General features: G+C 43.1%; 1 protein-coding gene across 1 annotated transcript in view; it reads left to right on the top strand.

The window, feature by feature from the left end:
• LOC123492680 (transmembrane protein 132C-like) overlaps nt 1-25,348 on the top strand; it is a 57,483-nt gene extending 32,135 nt beyond the window's left edge. The window contains exons 2-3 of the mRNA XM_045225458.1: nt 14,693-15,611; nt 25,279-25,348. Of these exons, the coding sequence (XP_045081393.1) occupies nt 14,693-15,611; nt 25,279-25,348 (989 nt within the window). The remainder of the gene's footprint in view (nt 1-14,692; nt 15,612-25,278) is intronic.
• Nucleotides 25,349-25,603: the final 255 nt, after the last annotated feature.

The following is a 25,603-nucleotide window of genomic DNA, read 5'->3' as shown; positions in this document are numbered from 1 at the left end:
CAAAATCAGGAGGGGATCAAATACTTTTTTCCCTCACTGTATTACTTGAAGGAGCTGTCATTTCATAGCCATTTAGAAGTCATTTACAGTGCTCTGAAGACGCTTTTATAGTGCCAGTTATACACCCACTCCTTCTTTCCCCTCTTCTCTCCCATGTCACAAAGCTGTCTTCGTGTGATGTGAGGGTTTCAGAAGAATATATTTTATATGCACACATGATGGAACCTACTCTACCCACATGTACATATTACCTCAATTACCTCGACTAACCTGTACCCCCGCACATTGACTCTGTACCGGTACCCCCTGTATATAGCCTCCCTACTGTTATTTTATTTTATTTTACTGCTGCTCTTTAATTATTAATACATGTTTTACTTATCTATTTTTTACTTAACACTTATTTTTCTTAAAACTGCATTGTTGGTTAAGGGCTTGTAAGTAAGCATTTCACTGTAAGGTCTACACCTGTTGTATTCGGCGCATGTGGCAAACACAATTTGATTTGATTTGATTACTTCCTATGAAAATTATAAAAATTATAAAAATACTTTCTGTAACAAAGATTGCCAGGAAGGTTAATGATATGCAGGTTTAATGTCAGTTAAAGTCTCCTATGCACTTTTATTTATTATATGTTATATATTTGTAAGTTTCTACATTCTCTAGATATGTATTTATTTACATTTACATTTTAGTCATTTAGCAGACGCTCTTATCCAGAGCGACTTACAGGAGCAATTAGGGTTAAGTGCCTTGCTCAAGGGCACATTAACGTCATTTAGCAGACGCTCTTAGCCAGAGCGACTCACCAATTGGTGCGTTCACCCTATAGCCAGTGGGATAACCACTTTACAATTTGGGGGGGGGGGGGGGGTTAGAAGGAACACTTTATCCTATCCCAGGTATTCCTTAAAGAGGTGGGGTTTCAAATGTCTCCGGAAGGTGGTGAGTGACTCCGCTGTCCTGGCGTCGTGAGGGAGCTTGTTCCACCATTGGGGTGGACTAACTATTTGTTAGTTGATTTTCTGAATGTATTTGACACATCAGTTGTGTTGTCGTCAGATGCAGTGTAATCTGCTTGATGTTTATTGCCTTTGGTGTGGGCGGCAGGTAGCTTAGTGGTTAAGAGCGTTGTGGCAGTAACCGAAAGGTCGCTGGTTCTAATCCCTGAGCTGACTAGGTGAAAAATCTGTCGATGTGCCCTTGAGCAAGGCACTTAACCCTAGTTGCTCTGGATAAGAGCGTCTGCTAAAATGTAAAAATGTGTGGTACTCTCTTTCTGAGATGATGCCAGGGCCCTTATGTGAGACCTCTGTATGGGAGAAGTTTGATCCTTGCATATCCTGCAGCTTACAGTCATGTGACCCTGGCCAGTGTGGGATCTTGAAGTCTATATGAGTCAACCATGTTGGCTGCACTGGAGAGGTGGGCGCTAATGGTTTTAAGAGTAATAGATGGGATTTAATTGGGCCCACTTTACTTTGAGACCAACAAGTATCACAGTGTGATAGATTTGCCTCTCCAGGAGGTGTTTGTATCTACAATAGCCGCTTATCCATTGTTTAGCAATATCAATGCAAGCTTAAGAGCCCATTATGACGATATGGACAGTAGTCCTCCTCAATGGCACATCTCAGTTCAGTGAGCTCTTTAATGCCCAACAAAGACAGTTTGTTTCTGTAAAAGAAGAGGACATGGCTGATTCCGAATTAACCAGGTATAGGATTTACTCTCTGCCTATGGGCCATGCTACCTTGGACACTGCTGCTCCATATTTCACCCGAAAGTGATGTTCCATGAAGAGACAGCTTTTTAAAGAGTGCCATGGTGGTAGAGTATTGAGACATTTTATGATGCGTCTCCTTATTTTATGACTGGCTGTAAAAAGAAGGAAACTCTCTGAAAAGCTTTTTCTCAGCAAAACCTGAGGCAGCTAGTGGTAATTATCAAACTTTTTTCCTGCTGTTAGTCACAATATCAGGCGACTGGGGGAGGAAGGCCTGAAAGATAGCGCCATGCCTCACAGTTGAGTGAAAATGACAGTGAGGCGTTTTCTACCCCCCGAAACAAAGCGAGACTCAAATTCTTTGTGGCACTTTGGGAGAGGATATCGCGTCAGCGTGTGCGCTCTGAGCTTTGCATGCAGTGGACCCTGAGTTCATTTCATTTCAGAGTTTCAGAGCTGTACTGAAATACTGCTTTTCCTTCCTCCTGGTTGCACATGTTTAATTCCTCAGGGCCATCCTAGCCCAGACTCTGTTCCCCTGTGCTGTTTATCACTACGCTGCTGTCAGAAGCAGATTTCCCCATCTCCACTATACTACTGATGAACAGAATCCTGTCTCTCTGCCAGCGGCTGCTTACTACTTACACCCAGACTGTAAATGGATCTGGACTATTCTCACAGATATTAGATTTCAGGCTTTAGAGGCAAAACTTTTGATCATCCATACGACGGAGCGAGCTGGCTCAATATATATTTATGTTTACAGAGAGTTACTGGCGCTGCACAGAGAAAACGCTCACATCATACTCTTCCTCCTCCGCCTCATCTTCCACCTCTTCAACAGCAGCAGTCACTAAAATAATAACCTTGTCCCCAGGCTATTGCGCACAGTGCATATAAGCCTGGGTGTGCTAGTTTACGGGGAAGGGTTAGGGTGAAGGTGTTGTGGGAGATTATTGTTTGGTAGGTTAAACCGATTAAGCCAATTGTATTGGTTAAGGAAGGCCAAGTTTGATGCATTGGTCCACCAGACTCTTTGGGCATTTTGGAGGAAGTGTCTGTGAACGAGATTACTAGAATAACAAACCTTTATCCAATAGTCTAACCTCAAAACAAACTGTATTTTCATTTTACTCAAAATCACTCAGCTTTCAATACCCAAAATCACTCTCTTTCACCTAATTTCCTCCCCGTTTATGATGAATGTAAAATCTTCAGAGCAATTCGGCTCATACTGTTGCTGTCGGACAAAGCAGCTCCCCCTATGCTGAGTGAAAATTGGGGGGAGGCTTTGGTTTAATTGGTGTTTAAATATATTCAGTTCATACTGTACACTCAGCAGCTCAGCATCTGTCTGAACAGCATGGGTATGCTTTCAACACCTCAGTGTTCGAAGTACAGAGAATACTTTTCAGAAGTGCAGTATCCTTCTCAATACAGGGAAATAGTCAATTTATAATATCACAAAATCCATCAAGAGACCTTGGTTTTGACAATTAGTCATCTTTCATTGTATTTTGATAGCAATTAAATATAGCTTCCTGTTACCATAACCTCCTGCCTTTGACATTAGCCTTCCACTTCCTGGGAGAATTTGACAATACCCTCTTCTGAATGCTCTTGTTTGTTATGATTTGGATCAGATTGAATCTGCAGGGTTGTTGTGACAATACTTTTAGAGGTCCAACAGTCTGTAGTTTGATTTGAATTAATTACAAAGGTATGCATTAGTTCTAATCCCCTTGTGTACATTCTGCCTGGCCCTAGTTATAATGGACATGTTGGAATCTTGGTCAGACCATATAATGTTGTTGCATCCTTCGAAATCATGTAATCCCTACTTTGTTCTCAAGGACCATTGACTCTCATTCAAAGTAACCTTCCTGTAAATGCAGGTATATTATTCACCCTCCTCACCTGCAACCCATTGCATTATTCCAGCCTTATTCACTGCATCTAATTTCCCAGTTTTGCCAATAAACATCATGCCGGGGTCTACACCTGAAATGGATTTACTTGGATGTGATTACCATGTGTCTACAGACACTGTTATTTATGACACAGGGCCTGGCTCATGTCTGAGCAAAGCACCATATAATCTGTCATTGTCATCACCACATTTATTTCAATCACTTTGAATGCTGGCAGCTTGCAACAAGAGAACAGCGAAATCTGATGATAATTTCACATTGACATGGGAAAGAGGAAGAAGACTGGCTCCCATGCTCTCTTCCCAATCTGTGGCCATAAACGACACAAGCCGAGCCATCCAGTTGCCTTTATAGGAAGGGTAACTGCTGCATTGCTCATCTCAGCATATTTGGCCAACTTCACTTTGAGAGTCAGTCCTCCCTAGTTCATCTCGGCTAAATGGTGGCTGGCTGCAGGCAGCGTCGATCCCTCCACTGCAATTCCCCTCCCTGGATCCCTCGATACAATGCACAGCATCAGGTTTACAGGCAATGGACAGGATTGAAGTGTCATAAAAAGCCCATTCAGGTCCCCAATGTGTCTTAAAGCGGAAAGCTTCTGTTTTTCCCTCTGCCACGACTGCCGGAGCACTGTTCATTGCTCAGTAACCCCACTCGGGAGAGATGGCTCCCTGCAAACTTTAGTGCAGAAAATTGCTTCCTCGTAGATTAAGGGAAGCTAGGCAGATGCTGAAAGAGTTTTCCCCAGCCATGCATGACTAATGCCTGACTTGGTCTTTTTTTTCCATTAGCGTTTCTTAAAGATTCCTATATCATTGAAAAGCATAATGTCCAACCAGGGAAGCAGGAATTGAAGCATCCTGCTTTAGAACAATTACCCCTAGGCCCTAATTGGGGCAACAAACAACTTGATTCAGCTCCATCTCATGAAGGCCTAGACTAATGTGAATTATCTTTTTAAAAGCGTTTTCTCCATTCTACACGGATTTGATGAAGGTGAAGAATTGAAGTAGAATACTTCCTTAAGTAAAGTCCTTGATACTAAATATATTTTCTAATTTCAGTTGTCTGCTTTTCCAACTTAATTATCCCCAGTTCATGTACATTTTATGACTGCTGAAATATATTTTACAAACATTCTACGGACAGATTTGATGACTATAACTAGAATTGTTGCATCTAAATACTTTTAGCAATGTCCTTGATAAGTCTCTGTTGTATATTCCTCATACCCTTTCTCCTAGATAATGACCATCAGTATGGCAGTAAGGAATGTGTTGTGTTACGATGTAATGGAGGCTCGTTCATCTGAGAGAGATGACTGTCTGTGGCTAGCTGTTCCTCTGACTTTAGGTTTATGATTCCTCACACGTCTCCTCTCCCTCACGCCTCACAAACTCATCAAGACCGGAGTGCACATGCTCAGATAGACAACGTCTGGCCAGTGGCGTACCATCATTTTTAATTTTATTTTTAGGAATGCTTTTTTGTGAGGAAAAAAACTAACTTCCTGCCATTTTGCCTTGGGGCAAAGAGAAAAATATTTGCAGTTTCATAGCTAATCTCATGCTATGCTACACATTTTGCCATGAGGCTGAGAGAAAATGTTCCTGTTTTAAAGCTAATATCCTGCAATTGTACACACATTTTGCAATGAGGCTGAGAGAATATGTTGCCGTTTCAAAGCTAATTAAAACGGGGGAAGCATAAGGGAAGATGTATTGCTGATGTCCATAAAATATACACTACATGACCAAAGGTATGTGGACACATGTTCATCAAACATCTCATTCCAAAATCATGGGCATTAATATGGAGTTGATCCCCCTTTGATGCTATAACAGCCTCCACTCTTCTGGGAAGGCTTTCCACTAGATGTTGGGACATTGCTGCGGGGACTTGCTTCCATTCAGCCACAAGAGCATAAGTGAGGTCGGGCATTGATGTTGGGCGATTAGGCCTGGCTCGCAGTTGGCGTTCCAATTCATCCCAAATGTGTTTGATGGGGTTGAGGTCATGGCTCTGTGGAGGCCAGTCAAGTTCTTCCACACCGATCTCGACAAACCATTTCTGTATGGACCTCGCTTTGTGCACAGGGGCGTTTTTATGCTGAAAGAGGAAAGGGACTTCCCCAAACTGTTGCCACAAAGTTGGAAGCACATAATCGTCTAGAATGTCCCTGTATGCTGTAGCGTTAAGATTTACCTTCACTGGAACTAAGGGGCCTAGCCACAGACCATTATTCCTCCGCCACCAAACTTTACAGTGGCACTATGCATTGGGGCAGGTAGCATTTTCTTGGCATCCGCCAAACCCAGATTCGTCTGTCAGACTGCCAGATTGTGAAGCGTGATTCATCACTCCAGAGAACGCGTTTCCACTGTTCCAGAGTCCAATGACGGCGAGCTTTACACCACTCCAGCCGACGCTTGGAATTGCACATGGGGATCTTAGGCTTGTGTGTGGCTGCTTGGTCATCAAGCTTCCGACAAACAGTTAATGTGGTGACGTTGCTTCCAGAGGCAGTTTGGAACTCGGTAGTGAGTGTTGCAACTGAGGACAGACGATTTCTACGCGTTACGCACTCCTGTAAGTCGCTCTGGATAAGAGCGTCTGCTAAATGACTAAAATGTAAATGTAAGCACTCAGCGGTCCCTTTCTGTGAGCTTGTGTAGCCTACCACTTCGAGGCTGAGCCGTTGTTGCTCCTAGACGTTTCCTCTTCACAATAACAGCACTTACAGTTGACCGGGGCAGCTCTAGCAGGGCAGAAATTTGACCAACTGACTTGTTGGAAAAGTGGCATCCTATGACAGTGCCACGTTAAAGTCACTGAGCTCTTCAGTAAGGCCATTCTACTGCCAATGTTTGTCTATGGAGATTGCATGGCGGTGTGCTCGATTTTATACACCTGTCAGCAACGGGTGTGGCTGAAATACCAAATCCACTTATTTTAAGGAGTGTTCACATACTTTTGTATACATAGTGTATATGACTCACCTCATCCATCTTGGCCTATTTTTTTATTATTTTATTTTTTATTTCACCTTTATTTAACCAGGTAAGCCAGTTGAGAACAAGTTCTCATTTACAACTGCGACCTGGCCAAGATAAAGCAAAGCAGTGCGATAAAAACAACAACACAGAGTTACATATGGGGTAAAACAAAACATAAAGTCAAAAATACAACAGAAAATATACATACAGTGTGTGCAAATGTAGCAAGTTATGGAGGTAATGCAATAAATAGGCTATAGTGCAAAATAATTACAATTAGTATTAACACTGGAATGATAGATGTGCAAGAGATGATGTGCAAATAGAGATACTGGGGTGCAAATGAGCAAAAATAAATAACAATATAGGGATGAGGTAGTTGGGTGGGCTAATTTCAGATGGGCTGTGTACAGGTGCAGTGATCGGTAAGGTGCTCTGACAACTTATACTTAAGTCTCCAGCTTCAGAGATTTTTGCAATTCGTTCCAGTCATTGGCAGCAGAGAACTGGAAGGAATGGCGGCCAAAGGAGGTGTTGGCTTTGGGGATGACCAGTGAGATATACCTGCTGGAGCGCATACTACGGGTGGGTGTTGCTATGGTGACCAATGAGCTAAGATAAGGCGGGGATTTGCCTAGCAGTGATTTATAGATGGCCTGGAGCCAGTGGGTTTGGCGACGAATATGTAGTGAGGACCAGCCAACAAGAGCGTACAGGTCACAGTGGTGTGTAGTGTATGGGGCTTTGGAGACAAAATGGATGGCACTGTGATAGACTACATCCAATTTGCTGAGTAGAGTGTTGGAGGCTATTTTGTAAATGACATCGCCGAAGTCAAGGATCGGTAGGATAGTCCGTTTTACGAGGGCATGTTGGGCAGCATGAGTGAAGGAGGCTTTGTTGCGAAATAGGAAGCCAGTTCTAGATTTAACTTTGGATTGGAGATTCTTAATGTGAGTCTGGAAGGAGAGTTTACAGTCTAACCAGACACCTAGGTATTTGTAGTTGTCCACATACTCTAGGTCAGACCCGTCGAGAGTAGTGATTCTAGTCGGGTGGGCGGGTGCCAGCAGCGTTCGATTGAAGAGCATGCATTTAGTTTTACTAGTGTTTAAGAGCAGTTGGAGGCTACAGAAGGAGTGTTATATGGCATTGAAGCTCGTTTGGAGGTTTGTTAACACAGTGTCCAATGAAGGGCCAGATGTATACAAAATGGTGTCGTCTGCGTAGAGGTGGATCTGAGAGTCAACAGCAGCAAGAGCGACATCATTGATATACACAGAGAAAAGAGTCGGCCCAAGAATTGAACCCTGTGGCACCCCCATAGAGACTGCCATAGGTCCAGACAACAGGCCCTCCGATTTTACACATTGAACTCTATCTGAGAAGTAGTTGGTGAACCAGGCGAGGCAGTCATTTGAGAAACCAAGGCTATTTAGTCTGCCAATAAGAATGCAGTGGTTGACAGAGTCGAAAGCCTTGGCCAGGTCGATGAAGACGGCTGCACAGTACTGTCTATTATCGATCGCGGTTATAATATCGTTTAGGACCTTGAGCGTGGCTGAGATGCAACCATGAGCAGCTCGGAAACCGGATTGCATAGCGGAGAAGGTACGGTGGGATTCGAAATGGTCGGTGATCTGTTTGTTAACTTGGCTTTCAAAAACTTTCGAAAGGCAGGGCAGGATGGATATAGGTCTGTAACAGTTTGGATCTAGAGTGTCACCCCCTTTGAAGAGGGGGATGACCGCGGCAGCTTTCCAATCTCTGGGGATCTCAGACGTTACGAAAGAGATGTTGAACAGGCTAGTAATAGGGATTGCGACAATTTCGGCGGCTAGTTTTAGAAAGAAAGGGTCCAGATTGTCTAGCCCAGATGATTTGTAGGAGTCCAGATTTTGTAGCTCTTTCAGAACATCAGCTGTCTGAATTTGTGTGAAGGAGAAGCGGGGGGCATGGGCAAGTTGCAGCGGAGGGTGCAGAGCTGGTGGCCGGGGTAGTGGTAGCCAGGTGGAAAGCATGGCCAGCCATAGCAAAATGCTTGTTGAAATTCTCGATTATTGTAGATTTATCGGTGGTGATAGTGTTTCCTAGCCTCAGTGCAGTGGGCAGCTGGGAGGAAGTGCTCTTATTCTCCATGGGCTTTACAGTGTCCCAAAACTTTTTGGAGTTAGTGCTACAGGCAAATTTCTGTTTGAAAAAGTTAGCCTTTGCTTTCCTAACTGCTTGTGTATATTGGTTCCTAACTTCCCTGAAAAGTTGCATATCGCGGGGGCTATTTGATGCTAATGCAGTACGCCACAGGATGTTTTTGTGCTGGTCAAGGGCAGTCAAGTCTGAGGAGTTGGCCTAGTCACTATGCCTTATTTTGCTCAATTTTTCACAAATTGTGTGGGAAATATAATTTAACGTATCGATTGCAGTATTAATGTGTTGCCTGGCGATGAAAGATGAAGTGCAGCCCGGCTCTGTAAGTGATCCGATTAACCCCCGGTCCCAGTTTGTGATCAGCTATTGCTGTAGTTTGCTGAAACCCTGTGGTCTGGTAACAACCAGTATTATCTTTAGTCCACACGAAGCAAAACGTTGTTTTGCTTGTTTAAAAAAAGCTGAGTCACTTGACATGCTCGATGGGTTTAGATACCCTCACATATCTGCTGCTGATCCAGTTTCTGCTGTTCTGCCTGTGGCTATGAACCCTGACCTGTTCACTGGACATGCTACCTTGTCCCGGACCTGCTGTTTTCATATCTCTCTCTCTCTCTCTCTCTCTCTCTCTCTCTCTCTCTCTCTCTCTCTCTCTCTCTCTCTCTCTCTCTCTCTCTCTCTCTCTCTCTCTCTCTCTCTCTCTCTCTCTCTCTCTCTCTCTCTCTCTCTCTCTCTCTCTCTCTCTCTCTCTCTCTCTCTCTCTCTCTCTCTCTCTCTCTCTCTCTCTCTCTCTCTCTCTCTCTCTCTCTCTCTCTCTCTCTCTCTCTCTCTCTCTCTCTCTCTCTCTCTCTCTCTCTCTCTCTCTCTCTCTCTCTCTCTCTCTCCCTCTCTCTCTCTCTTTTGTGTATGGAGGCATTGTCAGTAACTGTCTTTGATAAGGTTTTTAAACTTCTCCAGTTTGCCAATGGCTGTGCTTCTGCCAGAAGAGCTGCTGACATTTATACCGAACACTTGAAGATTCAAAAATATCTAATTGGATTTTGGTTGTAAGAGCCTTGTCCAACAATAGCACATATCAAAGCGCATCTCTTTTTATTTTACCTCAAGGACAACCCACTGGGCACACCACATAATTTCAACGTGAACATTTGGTTAATATTTGGTTGAGACGTTGATCAATGAGATTTCAACCTTTATTCACCCACTCAAAAAGATAGCCAGAAGTTTGTTGAATTCCCAAATTCCATTAGAAAAACAATGTTTGATTTTTAGTTGAGTTATCATCTAAATGTGTTATTACTGCGCTTCCCAACATTTTAAAGCACCACAAAGTTCAAATGGGAATACAAGACCTGGCCTTCAAGACTGTTGGAAAAGCATTCCAGGTGAAGCTGGTTGAGAGAATGCCAAGAGTGTTCAAAGCTGTCATCAAGGCAAAGGGTGGCTACTTTGAATAATCTCAAATCTCAAATATATTTTGATTTGTTTAAGACTTTTTTGGTTACTACATGATTCAATACGTGTTATTTCATCGTTTTGATGTCTTCACTATTATTGTACAATGTAGAAAATAGTAAAAATAAAGAAAAACCTTGAATGAGTAGGTGTTCTAAAACTTTTGACCGGTAGTGTACCTTTGAGACAGACATCCTAACTGTCTGTCTCTGTTTATTTTGATTGGGGGCTTAATGTTAACATGCCCTTAGTGTTCCAGTGCACTTATGACCAGAGACAAATGTTTTCTTTGTAGACCAGTCTCACATCAAGTGATTGCAAAGTGCTTCATGTACCATTTTCAACTGGAAGTGTCAGAGATTGAATACAACTGTTTTTATGGGGAAACATATTTTGTGTAAAAGGTAAAAAAGGACTAAATGACTGTAATTTTCCTAATGAGTAGTTTCAAACACACATGAAGCATCTAGGAGCTGTCTATTGAATATTCTTGTTTAGACTGAATGAATTTAGCGTAAAAAAGGCTACCCTTTATCAAGCATTTCGCTACATAACATCTAACATCTGCTAAATACAGTGGGGAAAAAAAGTATTTAGTCAGCCACCAATTGTGCATGTTCTCCCACTTAAAAAGATGAGAGAGGCCTGTAATTTTCATCATAGGTACACGTCAACTATGACAGACTATGGTGTAAAATAAGTATTTGGTCAATAACAAAGGTTTCTCAATACTTTGTTATATACCCTTTGTTGGCAATGAAACAGGTCAAACATTTTCTGTAAGTCTTCACAAGGTTTTCACACACTGTTGCTTCTGCAGGATTTGAGTCCCTGGAGGCGTAGTGTGTTACTGATGGTAGGCTTTGTTACTTTGGTCCCAGCTCTCTGCAGGTCATTCACTAGGTCCCCCCGTGTGGTTCTGGGATTTTTGCTCACCGTTCTTGTGATCATTTTGACCCCACGGGGTGAGATCTTGCGTGGAGCCCCAGATCGAGGGAGATTATCAGTGGTCTTGTATGTCTTCCATTTCCTAATAATTGCTCCCACAGTTGATTTCTTCAAACCAAGCTGCTTACCTATTGCAGATTCAGTCTTCCCAGCCTGGTGCAGGTCTACAATTTTGTTTCTGGTGTCCTTTGACAGCTCTTTGGTCTTGGCCATAGTGGAGTTTGGAGTGTGACTGTTTGAGGTTGTGGACAGGTGTCTTTTATACTGATAACAAGTTCAAACAGGTGCCATTAATACAGGTAACGAGTGGAGGACAGAGGAGCCTCTTAAATAAGAAGTTACAGGTCTGTGAGAGCCAGAAATCTTGCTTGTTTGAGGGTGACCAAATACTTATTTTCCACCATAATTTGCAAAAAAATTCATTAAAAGTCCTACAATGTGATTTTCTGGATTTTTTTTTCTCAATTTGTCTGTCATAGTTGACGTGTACCTATGATGAAAACTACAGGCCTCTCTCATCTTTTTAAGTGGGAGAACTTGCACAATTGGTGGCTGACTAAATACTTTTTTCCCCCACTGTATGTGTATGTGACCAATCAAATTTGATTTGATTTGATGTTGTAAGTGCTTATTATTAAGCGATTTCACATAGAGACAGTAAAATATGTACGATAATGCTGTTACTCTAGTTTGAGTCAGAAGAATACACAATTTTGTTTGTGTATATTTCCCTTTATATTCTCATATTCACTTTGTATTCAGTGGGTGGGTGTGTTTCTGGTACACAGCTTGTAAAGCTCATAGGAAGAGACCCCCGCCCCAACACCGAGGAGGATTTTGTTTGATTAATTATTTGTAAGGTCAGGCCATATATATATATATATAAAAATACAACAGATGCTGGGGTTGCGGTCTACTGATCATAACATTATAGCCATGGGTTTGACTATTCCTGTGGAATTGATTATTGGTTACTATATCAACTGGTCCATGTACTTTCATTTACTGTTCCTGAGGGAGCTGAGGATGTTCTTTCACAGTCTTTCTCTGTCTACAGCTTGCAATGCATTATGGTCTTTCTCCCTCTCATCCATGCTCCACCTTTCTCCCCACTCTTTCCCACCCCATCCTGCTGTGGCATCTCTCTTTGACCGTGGAGGCGCAGCATAGGCACAGCTAGATTAGCCACACACGGGAGCAAGGATTACTCTCCTTTATGGTCCTTAAGTCCTGTAGGGCTCAGACACACCAGTAGCGTTTGCTGGCCCAGAGTACTTAGCATCTCAATGTAATTTGCGAACTGAGTGCGTACCGTTTGTACATGTAGAATCGTGTGAAAAATGGCATCAGTCAGACGTCTACAGCGGGTGGTCCCTAAAACCCAGTATGCTGAACGATTTGCAGACAAACACTAGATCCACATTCGGTGCCTTTACTCAACCTGCAGTAGAGTGTAGGAGGCCTCCCGCTAAGTCATACTGCACGGAATCATACTAGGGCATACTTAGGGCATACTAGGGCATAGACTGAAGCAGCCAATATAACCCACTCACATTTAACCTAACCCACTGACATTTTGCAGTGTTGTGGCAGCATTTCGCCATGGTGGCAGACACATTTAATTGTTTCTACTTTTGTGTGGTACTACCTGTAATGGTATGATGCAGCGTTGATCAACCATGATAATCATGCATAATACTGTATGTTTTCTATAGGAGTGAGATTATAGTGATTGTTAAATTGCTGTTTGAAGCTGAAGAAAAACATTCTGACGTTTAGGAAGTGATTACAGCACTTTGATTGTAATGAAGTAGTTTATGTGTCTCTATCAAGGGACTACTGTATGTGAAAACTAGAACAGTGTGGCAACTCTCCCTGAGAGACAGACACACCTCTCTATCTCTCTGTGAGGCATGCTACATCACGGCTAAGCATCTGACTGCTCTCCCTCTGTACTCAGCCTTTGTGTAACATCACACAGTAGTCGTAGCCTACTTTCATGTACTGAAACTCGAGTATCAACCATCATTCATATCCCTGAAGTCTCTCTGTTCAACTCTGACAGACAGACAGACAGACAGACAGACAGACAGACAGACAGACAGACAGACATTGTGCTTTATGGCCCTCAATATTCCGACCACAGCTTGTGGTGCCCGGTCCTCCAGGCTGGTCTTTGCCAGGCTGCCATGGGCTGTCACAAATCACTGCCGTGTCTCCCCGCTCCCCGCCGCACCGCTCGGCCACGACGGGAAATCAATAGCCTCTCCCGGAATCCTCCATCGGACCAAACATCTGGAGTTTGATGGCAAAGGGAGAGAGGGGGAAGAGGCAGTGGGGAGGGGGAAGGGGGAGGAAGGGAGAGACCAAGGCGACAGGGTTCCGGTCTGGAAGCACGGTTTCAACTGAACCTACAGTCTTGCTTCAGGACTGCAGTTTAACTGACGCCCGGCCCAGAAATACAATTTCCATAGACGGCCACATAGAGAAGTCAGATTTGAAAATCCCTGATAAGACACTTTAGTCATTACCTTTGTGCATAAAACATCCATTGAATTATTCAAATAATTGTTGCTCAGACCCCCCCCCCCAAAATCCATCACTCACAGCCGAGGATATTAACATTTTATATTAATTCAGTCTGCCATGTTTTCGGATGACGTGATGAAGTCGTCGCCACTCACGCTGCTCCCTGTGCGCACTGAGTGCTATTGCGCATGTGATGTTGATCTGTGTAAACAGGATGCGACACGGATATATACGGTCCATGAATCAGCGTATGCGAACATGAGTAGAATACCTTGAAAACAACGGTCGAACATATTGGACACAGTCTCCAGTTCTTCATACATCAGTGGGAGAGACAGAAGTGGGGAGTGGGGAGGTGTAAATGAGGTGGAGGAGTTGGGGGGGTTGAGGCCCTTCTGGGTGTGTCAGGGTCGACAACAGGGTCTAGTTCAGACTCAAGACAGGAGTAGTGTGTGGAGGATGTGAACCAACCTGTTCAGATAGAGCAGAGGAGAGTGAGTGACTGAATGACTGAGTGACTGAGTTGACTGACTAAGTGAGTGAGTAAACAGGATTAAACAAGGAACCGTGTCTATCAGTAGAAACAGTCTATCACTGTAGATGAGATTTGATTCCTAATCCATGGTCTTCTAGTCTCTCTGTTTAACTGCAAGTTATTTTATGCGCTACTTCATATAATGAGCGCAATAATGCATGAAGGGGATGTCATATGAACATTTTGTAGCAAATAATTTGTTTTTAAGACATTGTAATAGCAATGTGTATGACCAGGAAAGCATAGTGATAAAGAGACTGTATGTTCACAATGTTCAGTGTTTAGTACGCTGTCCGGGGTCCTGAATTGCTCTCTCCCATAAAGAACCTTTTTCATTCACTTTCCCATCTCTCTGCTCTGCCCTTTGTTATAGAGGTTAACAGGTAGATAGCTAACCTCTCCCCCCTCTTCTCTCCTCCAGTGGCAGACAGCAGGGTGATTCTTGATGGTCTACAGAGGTACGGCCCCATGCCCAGCTACTTGCCCGTCAGCTACCAGGTCCTCAATGCCAAGGCAGCCTTCTTCCTAAAGGAGGCCAACCAGGATCTGATGAGGAACTCCAGCCTGCAGGCCAGGACCGAGCCCTTCTTCATCCAACAGGCCCGCCAGATGCCCTCCATCAACGCCAGCTATGGACCCCTGTCTGTCCAGCAACACATCCCCCTGGAGCTCCTACAGAGCCCCGGACCCTTCAATGGACCCTCTTTTACCTCCCTGTCGTCGTCCTCCTCCTCTTCTCCATCCCTTTTCACCTACAACTGGAAGATCCACACCTTCATCATCAGTGAGAGGATTCACCCCAGTTGGCCCAAGGTGCAGGTGTTGTTCTATGTGGGAGGCAGGGACTGGGATGACTATACCACTATCCACAGGCTGCCCTGTGTCAGGATGTTTGCCTTCCACGAGACCCAGGAGGTGCGGGGCACGTGTCGTCTGAAGGGGGAGCTGGGGATGTGTGTGGCCGAGCTGGAGCCCCTGGCTAGCTGGTTCAGCCCCCCCACCGTGAGGCCCGGGAGGCAGAGATCTCCGGAGCAGCCCCAGGGCACCCCTGTGGAGCTCTACTACATGGTACAGTCCACGGAGACTGGGGAGTGCAGCTCAGAGGACTCAAGGAAGAGCAGTTCCATGCGCACAGAGCACCAGGGGCCCATGGGGTACTTCTCAGGGCCCACACCCATGCAGCGCATTGGGAGCGTGCGTCTGTTCCAGCCCATGTCAGAGCTGAGGCTGGACAGTAACTTTGTGGTGATGGTTCCCTCTAGACCAATCAGACAGAGGGAGACAGTCTCCACCTTCCTGGCTCTCTCCATCCTGTCACCTGTACAGATTTTCACCCTCAGGTGAGTGGGCCTCCTTAAGTCAAAGTGAGGCATTATGATTTAACCTTTATCCAGGAAGTCCCATTAAGGTCAGAAGACCTCTTTTACAAGGGAGATCAGGCATAAAGCATAAACTGTGCCGTTCCATTCAATTCAAAAAATTTTTTTTCTCCATTACATTTACAAGGAATCACTTTTACATACATTTGATCAGAATCACTTTTATTCGGCAAGTACATTTACATATACCCAGAATTTGCCTTAGTGAGAAAGTGCTGTCAGCAACAGATAATATACAAACAGAATACAGACACAAGTCCACATAGATATCATACAGAATATACAATATTGGAACAATATTATACATACTGTCTTTCACTTTGGGTTTGCTTGGAAACCAGAAGGCTCAGAGAGCTGTGACTCGTCTGTCATCTCCATGGAGTTTCATGGTGATTCATCAAATATGTTCACAGTTCACACTCTTTGGTTTTTAAATGTCATGCTTGTGCAAGATATTCACTGGCTGATAATCTTACAGAGATTCTTTACACCCAACTAATCTGCTTTATGATTGGAAATAGTTGAACATACTTCAACACAGCTGCTGAAATCATTACTCCTTCTCATACCAAGTATTTTAAATAAATATTATCATCTGAAAACATGTATGTGCTATACAGTGCATTTGGAAAGTATTCAGACTCCTTTACTTTTTCCAAATGTTGTTACGTTACAGCCTTATTCTAAAATTGATTAAATACATTTTCCCCTCATCAATCTACACACAATACACCATAATAACAAGCGAAAACAGGTTTTTAGACATTTTTGCAAATGTACAAAAAATTTAAAGCAGAAACATTATTTACATAAGTATTCAGTCCCTTTGCTATGAGACTCGAAATTGAGCTTAGGTACATTCTGTTTCCATGTATCATCCTTGAGATGTTTCTACAACTTGATTGGAGTCCACCTGTGGTACATTCAATTGATTGGACATGATTTAGAAAGGCACACACCTGTCTATATAAGGTCCCATAGTTGAAAGTGCATGTCAATGCAAAAACCAAGCAATAAGGTCGAAGGAATTGTCCATAGAGCTCCGAGACAGGATTGTGTCGAGGCACAGATCTGGGGAAGGGTAAAAAAAAGATTCTGCAGCATTGAAGGTCCCCAAGAACACAGTGGCCTCCATCTTTCTTAAATGGAAGAAGTTTGGAACCATCAATGCACTATATGTGCATACAGCTAGATACTAGTTATTCTTATAATAACAACATGTATAAACATCAATAATTGTACAAAAAATATACACTGATTGTACAAAACATTAATATTGAGTTGCACCTTTTTTGCCCTCAGAACAGCCTAAATTAGTTGGGGCATGGAGTTCAAGGTGTCAAAAGCGTTCCACAGGAATGCTGGCCCATGTTGACTCCAATGCTTCCCACAGTTGTGTCAAGTTGGCTGGAAGTCCTTTGGATGGTGGACCATTCTTGATATAAACGGTAAACTGTTGCGCATGAAAAACACAGCAGCGTTGCAGTTCTTGACACACTCAAACCAGTGAGCCTGACACTACTACCATACCCTGTTCAAAGGCACGTACATATTTTGTCTTGCCCATTCACCCTCTGAATGGCACACATACACAATCCATGTCTCAATTGTCTCAAGGCTTAAAAATCCATTTTTTTTCATCTACACTGATTGAAGTGGATTTAACAGGTGACATCGATAATGGATCATAGCTTTCACCTGGATTCACCTGGTCAGTCTATGTCATGGAGAAGTAGGTGTTCCTAGTGTTTTGTACACTCAGTGTAAATTATTTACTCAAATAAATATATTGAGCAATTTATAGACATTTATTGCTGTGCCTAACATCAAAACAGTTAAACGCTGAGGAATAGTTCAGTTGAACTGAGTGTGCAGCAGTAGAGGGAAGCTCTTTATTGATTAATTGGGCTTTGAGCGTTAATTAGAAAGTGACAAAGCGACATCCCACGGGCCGTGCAAATGGAAATGTAAGAAAATATGCATTTCCATTAGTGTACTTTCATGCCTGAGATTGTAATCACAGCGGAGAAAAACACTAGTGAGCTCAAAGTGGAGCTCTGACAAAGGGCCCATACCAATTTGTCAATCTGGGCGAACAGGAAATCTGCTAAGAAGCCTCATTCATTTTTCTGACCCGACTGACGATGAACTTCCAGAGTATTTGGTCTGTGTGCGTTTTAAAACAGGGGTTCTCAAACCTTTTGGGGCTGGGGACCCCTTTTCTGATAGCAAATTCATCAGGGACCCACTCATGTGGGCTGCTAATATAACAAAATTATAGTCTTCAGTAATGATTTAAAGAGGCTGCCAGATATGTACAGCATTTGAGAAGTAGGCATGAAGGGAGGTTACCTTCTGTATTACTGTCTTTTGCCAATGTTTATTTTTATTTTTACTGTTTATTATTCGTTTTCCCAACATAATCCTCCTGTAGCTCAGTTGGTAGAGCAGGGCGCCTGCAACGCCAGGGTTGTGGGTTCGATTCCCACGGGGGGCCAGTATGAAAAATGTATGCACTCACTAACTGTAAGTTGCTCTGGATAAGAGCGTCTGCTAAATGACTAAAATGTAAATGTAATAATCAGAACACAACTTGAGTTAGATAAAAATAGCATACAAGGAGTTTTACTATGACTTTGGCAGTGCATGGCCGGATGAACCAAATCTCAGGCCCTGGGAAGGACATTTCTAAGGCCCGCATCTTAGTATTGGAGAGAAAATGTTGCAGTTTTCAAGCTAATATCCTGCAATTTTACACATTTTGCCACGAGGCAGTGAGAAAACTTTGCAGTTGTATAATAAATTACAGTGCATTTATGTTAAAAAAAAAGAAGTATAGAGTTGAAAAATTGATAATTGATGGAGTACTGTGGATACCAATATCCCTGTGAGCCTGCCAGTCCCATGTTGTCCAGGGTTAAGAACATACATTGTAGATGAATAATATGACATTGTATTGTATTGTATTGTATTGTATTGTATTGTATTGTATTGTATTGTATCGTATTACATACACAATTTAAACTTATTCCAAGGATCCCTTGGCCAATTAAAAAAAAAATCTGTTGTTAGTAATATTCATAAAAAATATCTAAATATTTTTAGATCTGGCCGCTGACCCCGTCAGTACCCCACTTTGAGAACCCCTGTTTTAATACACTTGTCAGTGTGTGCTGTGTGTGCGAGTGAGAGAGGGAGAGAGAGGGAATGTGAATCATATTTCTCCTTAAACTTTTCTACAGTCATGCTGCTCATATTTTCCAAGGTTATATGTTTTGAATAATGGTTCCCACAGGGTGTTTGCTGTATGTGAACTTAAGTCCTAAACTCACTAATCAGCAGTTCAGTTGATGCTGTTGGTGTTCCATTTAGCCTACTATACAGTGAGTTCCTCTCAGCCAGTGTATGGTGTGTCTGGTATACATGCAGGGTCTAGGCTGGTTCATTTGGACGTGTTTTTCAGCCAGGGCTTATCTGCTGCTCAAATTCAGACTAAGAGGATTAAACTGTTTATGAGCAGCGTGATCGGACCACACAATCATCAATGTGCAGGCGATTGGGGTAGAGAGCAGGCAGGAGGGAAGGGTTGCTAGGGGAGGACTCCTGTTATCAGAGGATTCTGGGATTATTGGACATGACAAGGATCCCAACCCACATACACACATGGGTTTGGCACACATACACACCGCACACATGCACATGCACACACCTAACATGTGCAAATGCACGTGAACACATATGCACTCACACACACACACCCCTGGGCAGATCAAGGCTTAGCCACCCAGGGCCAGCAGCTTCAGAAGCTGACGAGGGCTTCTCTCCAAACCACACGCTTATCACAGCAGATCAATGTCTGACCACCAATCAGGCCGGATCACACTGACCAGCTCAGACCTCAGAGACACACAGGCCAGGGCTAAGGATGGAGAACTACCTGAATAATAAAGTGAATAAGCTAAGGACCCTGGGACTAAACACCTCCCTCTGCAACTGGATCCTGGACTTATTGACGGGCCGCCCCCAGGTGGTAAGGGTAGGCAACAACACATCTGTCACACTGATCCTCAACACGGGGGCCCCTCAGGGGTGTGTGCTTAGTCCCTTCCTGTATTCCCTGTTCACCCACAACTGCGTGGCCAAGCACAACTCCAACACCATCATTAAGTTTGCTGACGACACAACAGTGGTAGGCCTGATCACCGACAACGATGAGACAGCCTATAGGGAGGAGGTCAGAGACCTGGCAGTGTGGCGCCAGGACAACAACCTCTCCCTCAATGTGATCAAGACAAAGGAGCTGATCGTGGTCTACAGGAAACAGACGGCCGAACATGCCCCCATTCACAACGACGAGGCTGTAGTGGAGTGGGTAGAGAGTTTCAAGTTCCTTGGTGTCCGCATCACCAACAAACTATCATGGTCCAAACACACCAAGACAGTCGTGAAGAGGGCACGACAACGCCAAGCTTCCTGCCATCCAGGACCTATATACTAGGCGGTGTTAGAGGAAGGCCCGAAAAATTGTCAAAGACTCCAGTCACCCAAGTCATAGACTGTTCTCTCTGCTACCGCACGGCAAGCGGTACCGGAGCACCAATTCTAGGTCCAAAAGGCTCCTTAACAGCTTCTACCCCTAAGCCACAAGACTGCTGATCAAATAATCAAATGGCCACCTGGACTATTTACACTGCTGCTACTCGCTGTTTATTTTCTATGCATAGTCCTTTACCCCTACCTACATGTAAAAATGACCTAGACTAACCTGTAGCCCCGCACATTGACTCGGTACCGGTACCCCCTGTATATAGCCTCGGTATTGTTATTTTATTGTGTTACTTTTTATTTACTTTTTTACTTTAGTTTATTTAGGAAATATTTTCTTAACTCTATTTCTTGAACTGCATTGTTGGTTAAGGGATTGTAAGTAAGCATTTCACGGTAAGGTCTACACCTGTTGTATTCGGCGCATGTGACAAATACAATTTGATTTGCCGTTCAGTGTTAGAAAGGGAGGTAGCGACGGTATGAGGTTTCCTTTTCAATGCGTCTTTGGCCGGTCGTTTCTAGTAGACAATATTGTTGGTTTCTGGTTCAGACTATATTGTTGTGCATGAAGACTGAACCCTGAAATGTACATAATGACTGTTTCTTGTTAACTGCATAACAGTCTACAGTGCAACCAGCCTCTAAGAAAAACACATTCTTAAATACAAAACCTAACACACCAGAGAAAGTCAGATCTAAATTCAACACCCAACACCAACTCTTCACTGAGACCAGAGGGCTTCAAACTCTGGGGAACGTCACCCTCGGTTCTTCAACTCTGTGCCTCAGTAGCCTCCAAGCCACGTCTGCAAGGCAATTCACAAGTTTAAAGGGCCTGGAGAAAAGAGTCTGACCCTAGCATGTGACTCGTACTGTAGCCTTAGAGGCACTTGTCTCTGTGTCACCATCACACTATCACACTAGATGGATCCTCTATGGAGTGTGGGCCCAACAGTGCCCTTGAACCCCACCACAGTAGGAGTCTTCACAGAAGACAAGTGGTGGAGTGGGAGTAAACAGGAAGTCTTCACAAAAGAGCAGAGGGAGGCAGGAAGTGACACACAGTGGATAAACTGTTGTTTCAGGCCCTTGTATTCATCAGCTCCAGAGGAAGGATGGAGTAAACTGAGATGGCAGCTTATCAGGTTTAGGGGTCTGTAATGCCTCCAGCACATAGTCCCGCTTCATTTCAATACATGGAGGGAGATATGCACAACAGAAAGTGGAGAGGGAGGGAGGGAAGGAGCGAAGGGGAGAGAGAGAGAAGGAGAGAGAGGGGGAGAGGGAGGGGGAGAGAGAGGGGGAGAGAGAAGGAGGAAGAGTAAAAAAAGACAGCTAGATACAATAAGTATGGAAAATGGAGGCAAAGCCTATCTTAGTGACCTTTAACGATAATACACAGAGGAGAAAAAATCTTTACTCCAACCTTTTCTCTCCACTGTGATCTCTCAGCCATCCGCTGGCCTATATCCAACAGTACAGACACATTACCAGTAACTCTGACCAGTGTTAAAGATCAGCCTAACCCCTGATATGAATTGGTTATGGATAGCATAACATGTCTGGTTGAATGGATGAACTGCCTGATAAAATATAGTTTGCCGACAAAATATACATATTTAACTTGAAAACAACACACTATCTGGATTTGGTGCCCCGGTGTGTGAGAATTTCCCAGTTACCTTTGATAACCTAATGCATGCTCATTAGCATGCATTAGTATATGTCCCTTGGGGAACCTGCGGAAACAAATTTGATAGTTTAGTAAAAGTTACAAAACAGCTGGGGCTATTTATCTTTTGAAAATTGTGTTAATTTGTTCACGAGGAAATTGTTTTCATTTGCATTATGAAATATGCAAATCCCATTTCAATGGCAGCCACTCTAGATTGCTAATGAGGCAAGGAGTCGATTCCACTGGGAAGCTTTAGCCTGACAAATAGATCATGAATTTACAGTAGTCTTAAATGATGTGTGTGGTCTTAATGATTAGCAAACATAGGAGTGTGTGTGTGTGTGTGTGTTTGTGTGTGTGTGTGTATGTGTGTGTGTGTGTGTGTGTGCATGGCGCCTGACTTTGTCTGAAAGTAGGGGTGCATTTTTTTTATTATTAAACTTTAACAAATCATTTTTGTAAATCATTTTTAAAACCATTTCCTGCAATTCTACACTGTTTCTTCACGGTGGATTCCATATTTATGAACAGAACATATATTTTTCTTAGGTTCTGCCACAATAAATGATATTGAACTCGAGCCTTATAACACAAGACCCGAAAAAAATATGTGCACATTTATCTAGGCCTATATGCCAACAGTGCGCAACAATGCCTAATTTATCATAACCGCAACAGATAACAAATCCTAACTGCTAAATTGCTCCACATACTGTATATTCAGTCAATTAAAAAAACTGTGCCATTTAAGATGTATTTATCAAAACCGTAATATCAACTGGTTATATTATATAATGGAACACAATCTTTAAAAAGGCTGTGACCTCAGCAGTGGTGCTTGCTTGTAGAAGCAGACAGGACACTTTTTTCCCGAGCCCTTATCACAGTCAAGTAAAAAAAAAGCAAAGAGAACAGCAAAGAGAACCAGCAAATACAACCCCAAAAAATACGTTTTGGAGTTATTGTTCTGCAATTCTACACATTTTGCCATGGGGCGCAGAGACCATTTTGCAGTTTTAAAGCAAGTTTGCTGCAATTTTAAATGTTTTAATCATTTTGAATATCATCACAAAATAAATGGGGGCCTCCGGTCTGTAATTTGACCATGATTGCTACAAGTTTAGATAGCTGGCTAGACTCATTTACCAATCTGACATGGGCTAATTGAGAGACTGTCAGTGATTGCCATAACAAGAGAAAAACTGCTGATGCACAACCAAATTTCAAAATTGCACCTTGTGTATTCTACTATTCTAACTCTCAACACTAAGTTGAGACTCGACTCGACTGAGTCCCAAAATATATATACAGTATGTTTTTGGAAATTGATCTGCGGATCTACAAAAGGGGGGCCACGCATGGGCAGCTGTCCATCCCTGAGATAAGGCATGCATTTTATTTGATGGCAGACAAAGAACAATCGTCACAACCACATTTCATCCATTTAATAATATGAGAGTCTTTCAAGTCAAGTATGAAATACAGTATATCATAGTTGAAATAATGACTAGAACATGAATTACTATCCAGGTTGCTGCTGCATTACCATACGCCCATGGATCAAGTCCAGTCCCAGAGATGCATGTTGACTGGAACATATGCAGTAAAATCAGCTGCCCTGAGAGATCTACTGTAGGGGAGGAGAGGGTTGAGAGTTGCCCCAGGGTCCATGAATAGATGATGAAGTGTTACCCGCTATACACAGGATCCCTTAACATAGATCCTGTTTGTCAAGCACACTGTACATAAATACACACACACACACACAAAGCCACATGCACATACATACACATATAAACACACAAGACACACGTGAACACACACAAGCACATTGTAAACGCGCACATGCACACAAACACACACACACACGCACACACGACTTGAAACTCCAGAAAGCCTCTCAATCAGCAGCCCTCATATAGCCCTCTCAAATGCCAATATCACACACCAGTCCCCAAATCAAGGGGATAATTCCAAGAACTTGGCATGGTTACACACACAGTCACCCGTTGGGTACCCGTGAGGGAGAAAAATCAAGTGTTGCCTTTCTAAAATCTTATCATCAGACAGAACTAACATAGGAGTAGCTGCTTAGAACTACACAGAGCATCTCAGGCCTGAGTTACCACATAAGAGCTACACACACTACAAACTACACCCAACACACATCAGCCATCTACACGCTATCCACCAGCCCACCATCAAAGCCTCCATATTGGGCCTTTCAGGCGTATAAGCAGGGGTTTCTCTAGAGTGGATACACTGGAAGGCAGGTTTTGTAATTGGGCAACTCCATTGTATCAGAATGAAGCAGATTTTTCACTTTAAAAGTATGCCAAACAAATCCATTGATTGCAAAGTTAAACAAACCATACAACTCTATGCACAAGGACTACTTTGAACAATTTCCACAGAAACATTTACAAAAACACATTTACTCGAAGAACAGTGCATATATAAAGTTTGGTAACAGAATGACAGTAAAATCTCCCTCAGTTTTTATGTGAAATATCTACTCTGAATTAAGATCCAAAGATGTCTGTAGAAAGAATTGGGTATCAGCTATGATATGACATCTTGAGTTTGAAAAACTCTCTTTTGGTTATTGAACTACAGTAAGTGAAGTGGATCAACACCCGGTAACAGAATGACGGTAACAGAATGACATCATGGGTCCCTGATCTGTACTATACTGAAATGCATCATTATGAATGTCATTCTCTTCATGGTGATGTATCCTGAATAGGAACACAAAGGTAGAACATGTTTATATCCTCCTTTGCATATTTGGGTATAATTCTGCACACAGGCTATTATTCTAATGAGCTCCGCCCCCAAACAAGACCACATTTGGTTGGTGCGGACCGGAAATGGAAAGAGGGGCCTCATGGGTATGTGTCAGTAATCGCTGGGAGCGGTGACATTAACTGGAGAGTACGAAGAGAGACAGGGAGAGAGAGAGGGAGGGGTTGTCCAGACTGTTTTCACACTCTTGCTTTGACCACCATGCGACAGAAAGAGAACATTGAGCTGAACATAACAGTATGCCAGTGGAAGGGAGGACAGTAGCAGGTGACCTAACTGTGATTTGTGACTAGTACGAATTCCCATTGTAGATGTTTTCTGCTAGATGTTTTCTAAGACCCCTTTTCCATCTGTTTGACCAGAAACCAAAGCCTTTGCTTATTCTTAATTTTTAGGGTGGAAAATGGTTGAAACATTTATAAATGCCTTAAATTCAAAAAATATATAGACTTTCATTTGACACCAAATTTGATGTGCTCCTATGAACTTCATATGTTAGTGCTCATGGTGCTTTTTACAGGGAAATGCCCAAACTGAGTCTTTGTAGTGGTTCTCATGTCTAGGAACTGTTTCTCTGACAGTGTCTCCCCTGGGTTCTAGTCAGACACCTTGCTCTGTAGTTGTGAGGCCCTCCTGTGAGCACACCTCTCAAACTGAGCAGGGCTTCTGACACAGTGTGTGTGTGTCTGTGTGTCTGTATGTGTGTGGGTGTGTGTGTGTGTGTATGTGTGTGTGCGCGCACACGCGTGCAATGTACCTGCGTGTGTATTCGTAGTGGACTTGTGTGTGGGTGTTTGTGTGCGTGTGTGTGTTCTCACTTCTCTTACTCCCAACTCCCTCTGTCTAAACATTGTGAGGAGAGTGTTTGATTCTGGACCATAGGGATTAGACATAGCAAGACCTGTCCCAGTGCGCCTTTATTATA

Source organism: Coregonus clupeaformis, chromosome 15 (genome assembly GCF_020615455.1).
Source record: "Coregonus clupeaformis isolate EN_2021a chromosome 15, ASM2061545v1, whole genome shotgun sequence".
Taxonomy (NCBI): domain Eukaryota; kingdom Metazoa; phylum Chordata; class Actinopteri; order Salmoniformes; family Salmonidae; genus Coregonus; species Coregonus clupeaformis.
Note: the sequence above shows the minus strand (reverse complement) of the source record. Positions and strands in the feature narration are given on the sequence as shown.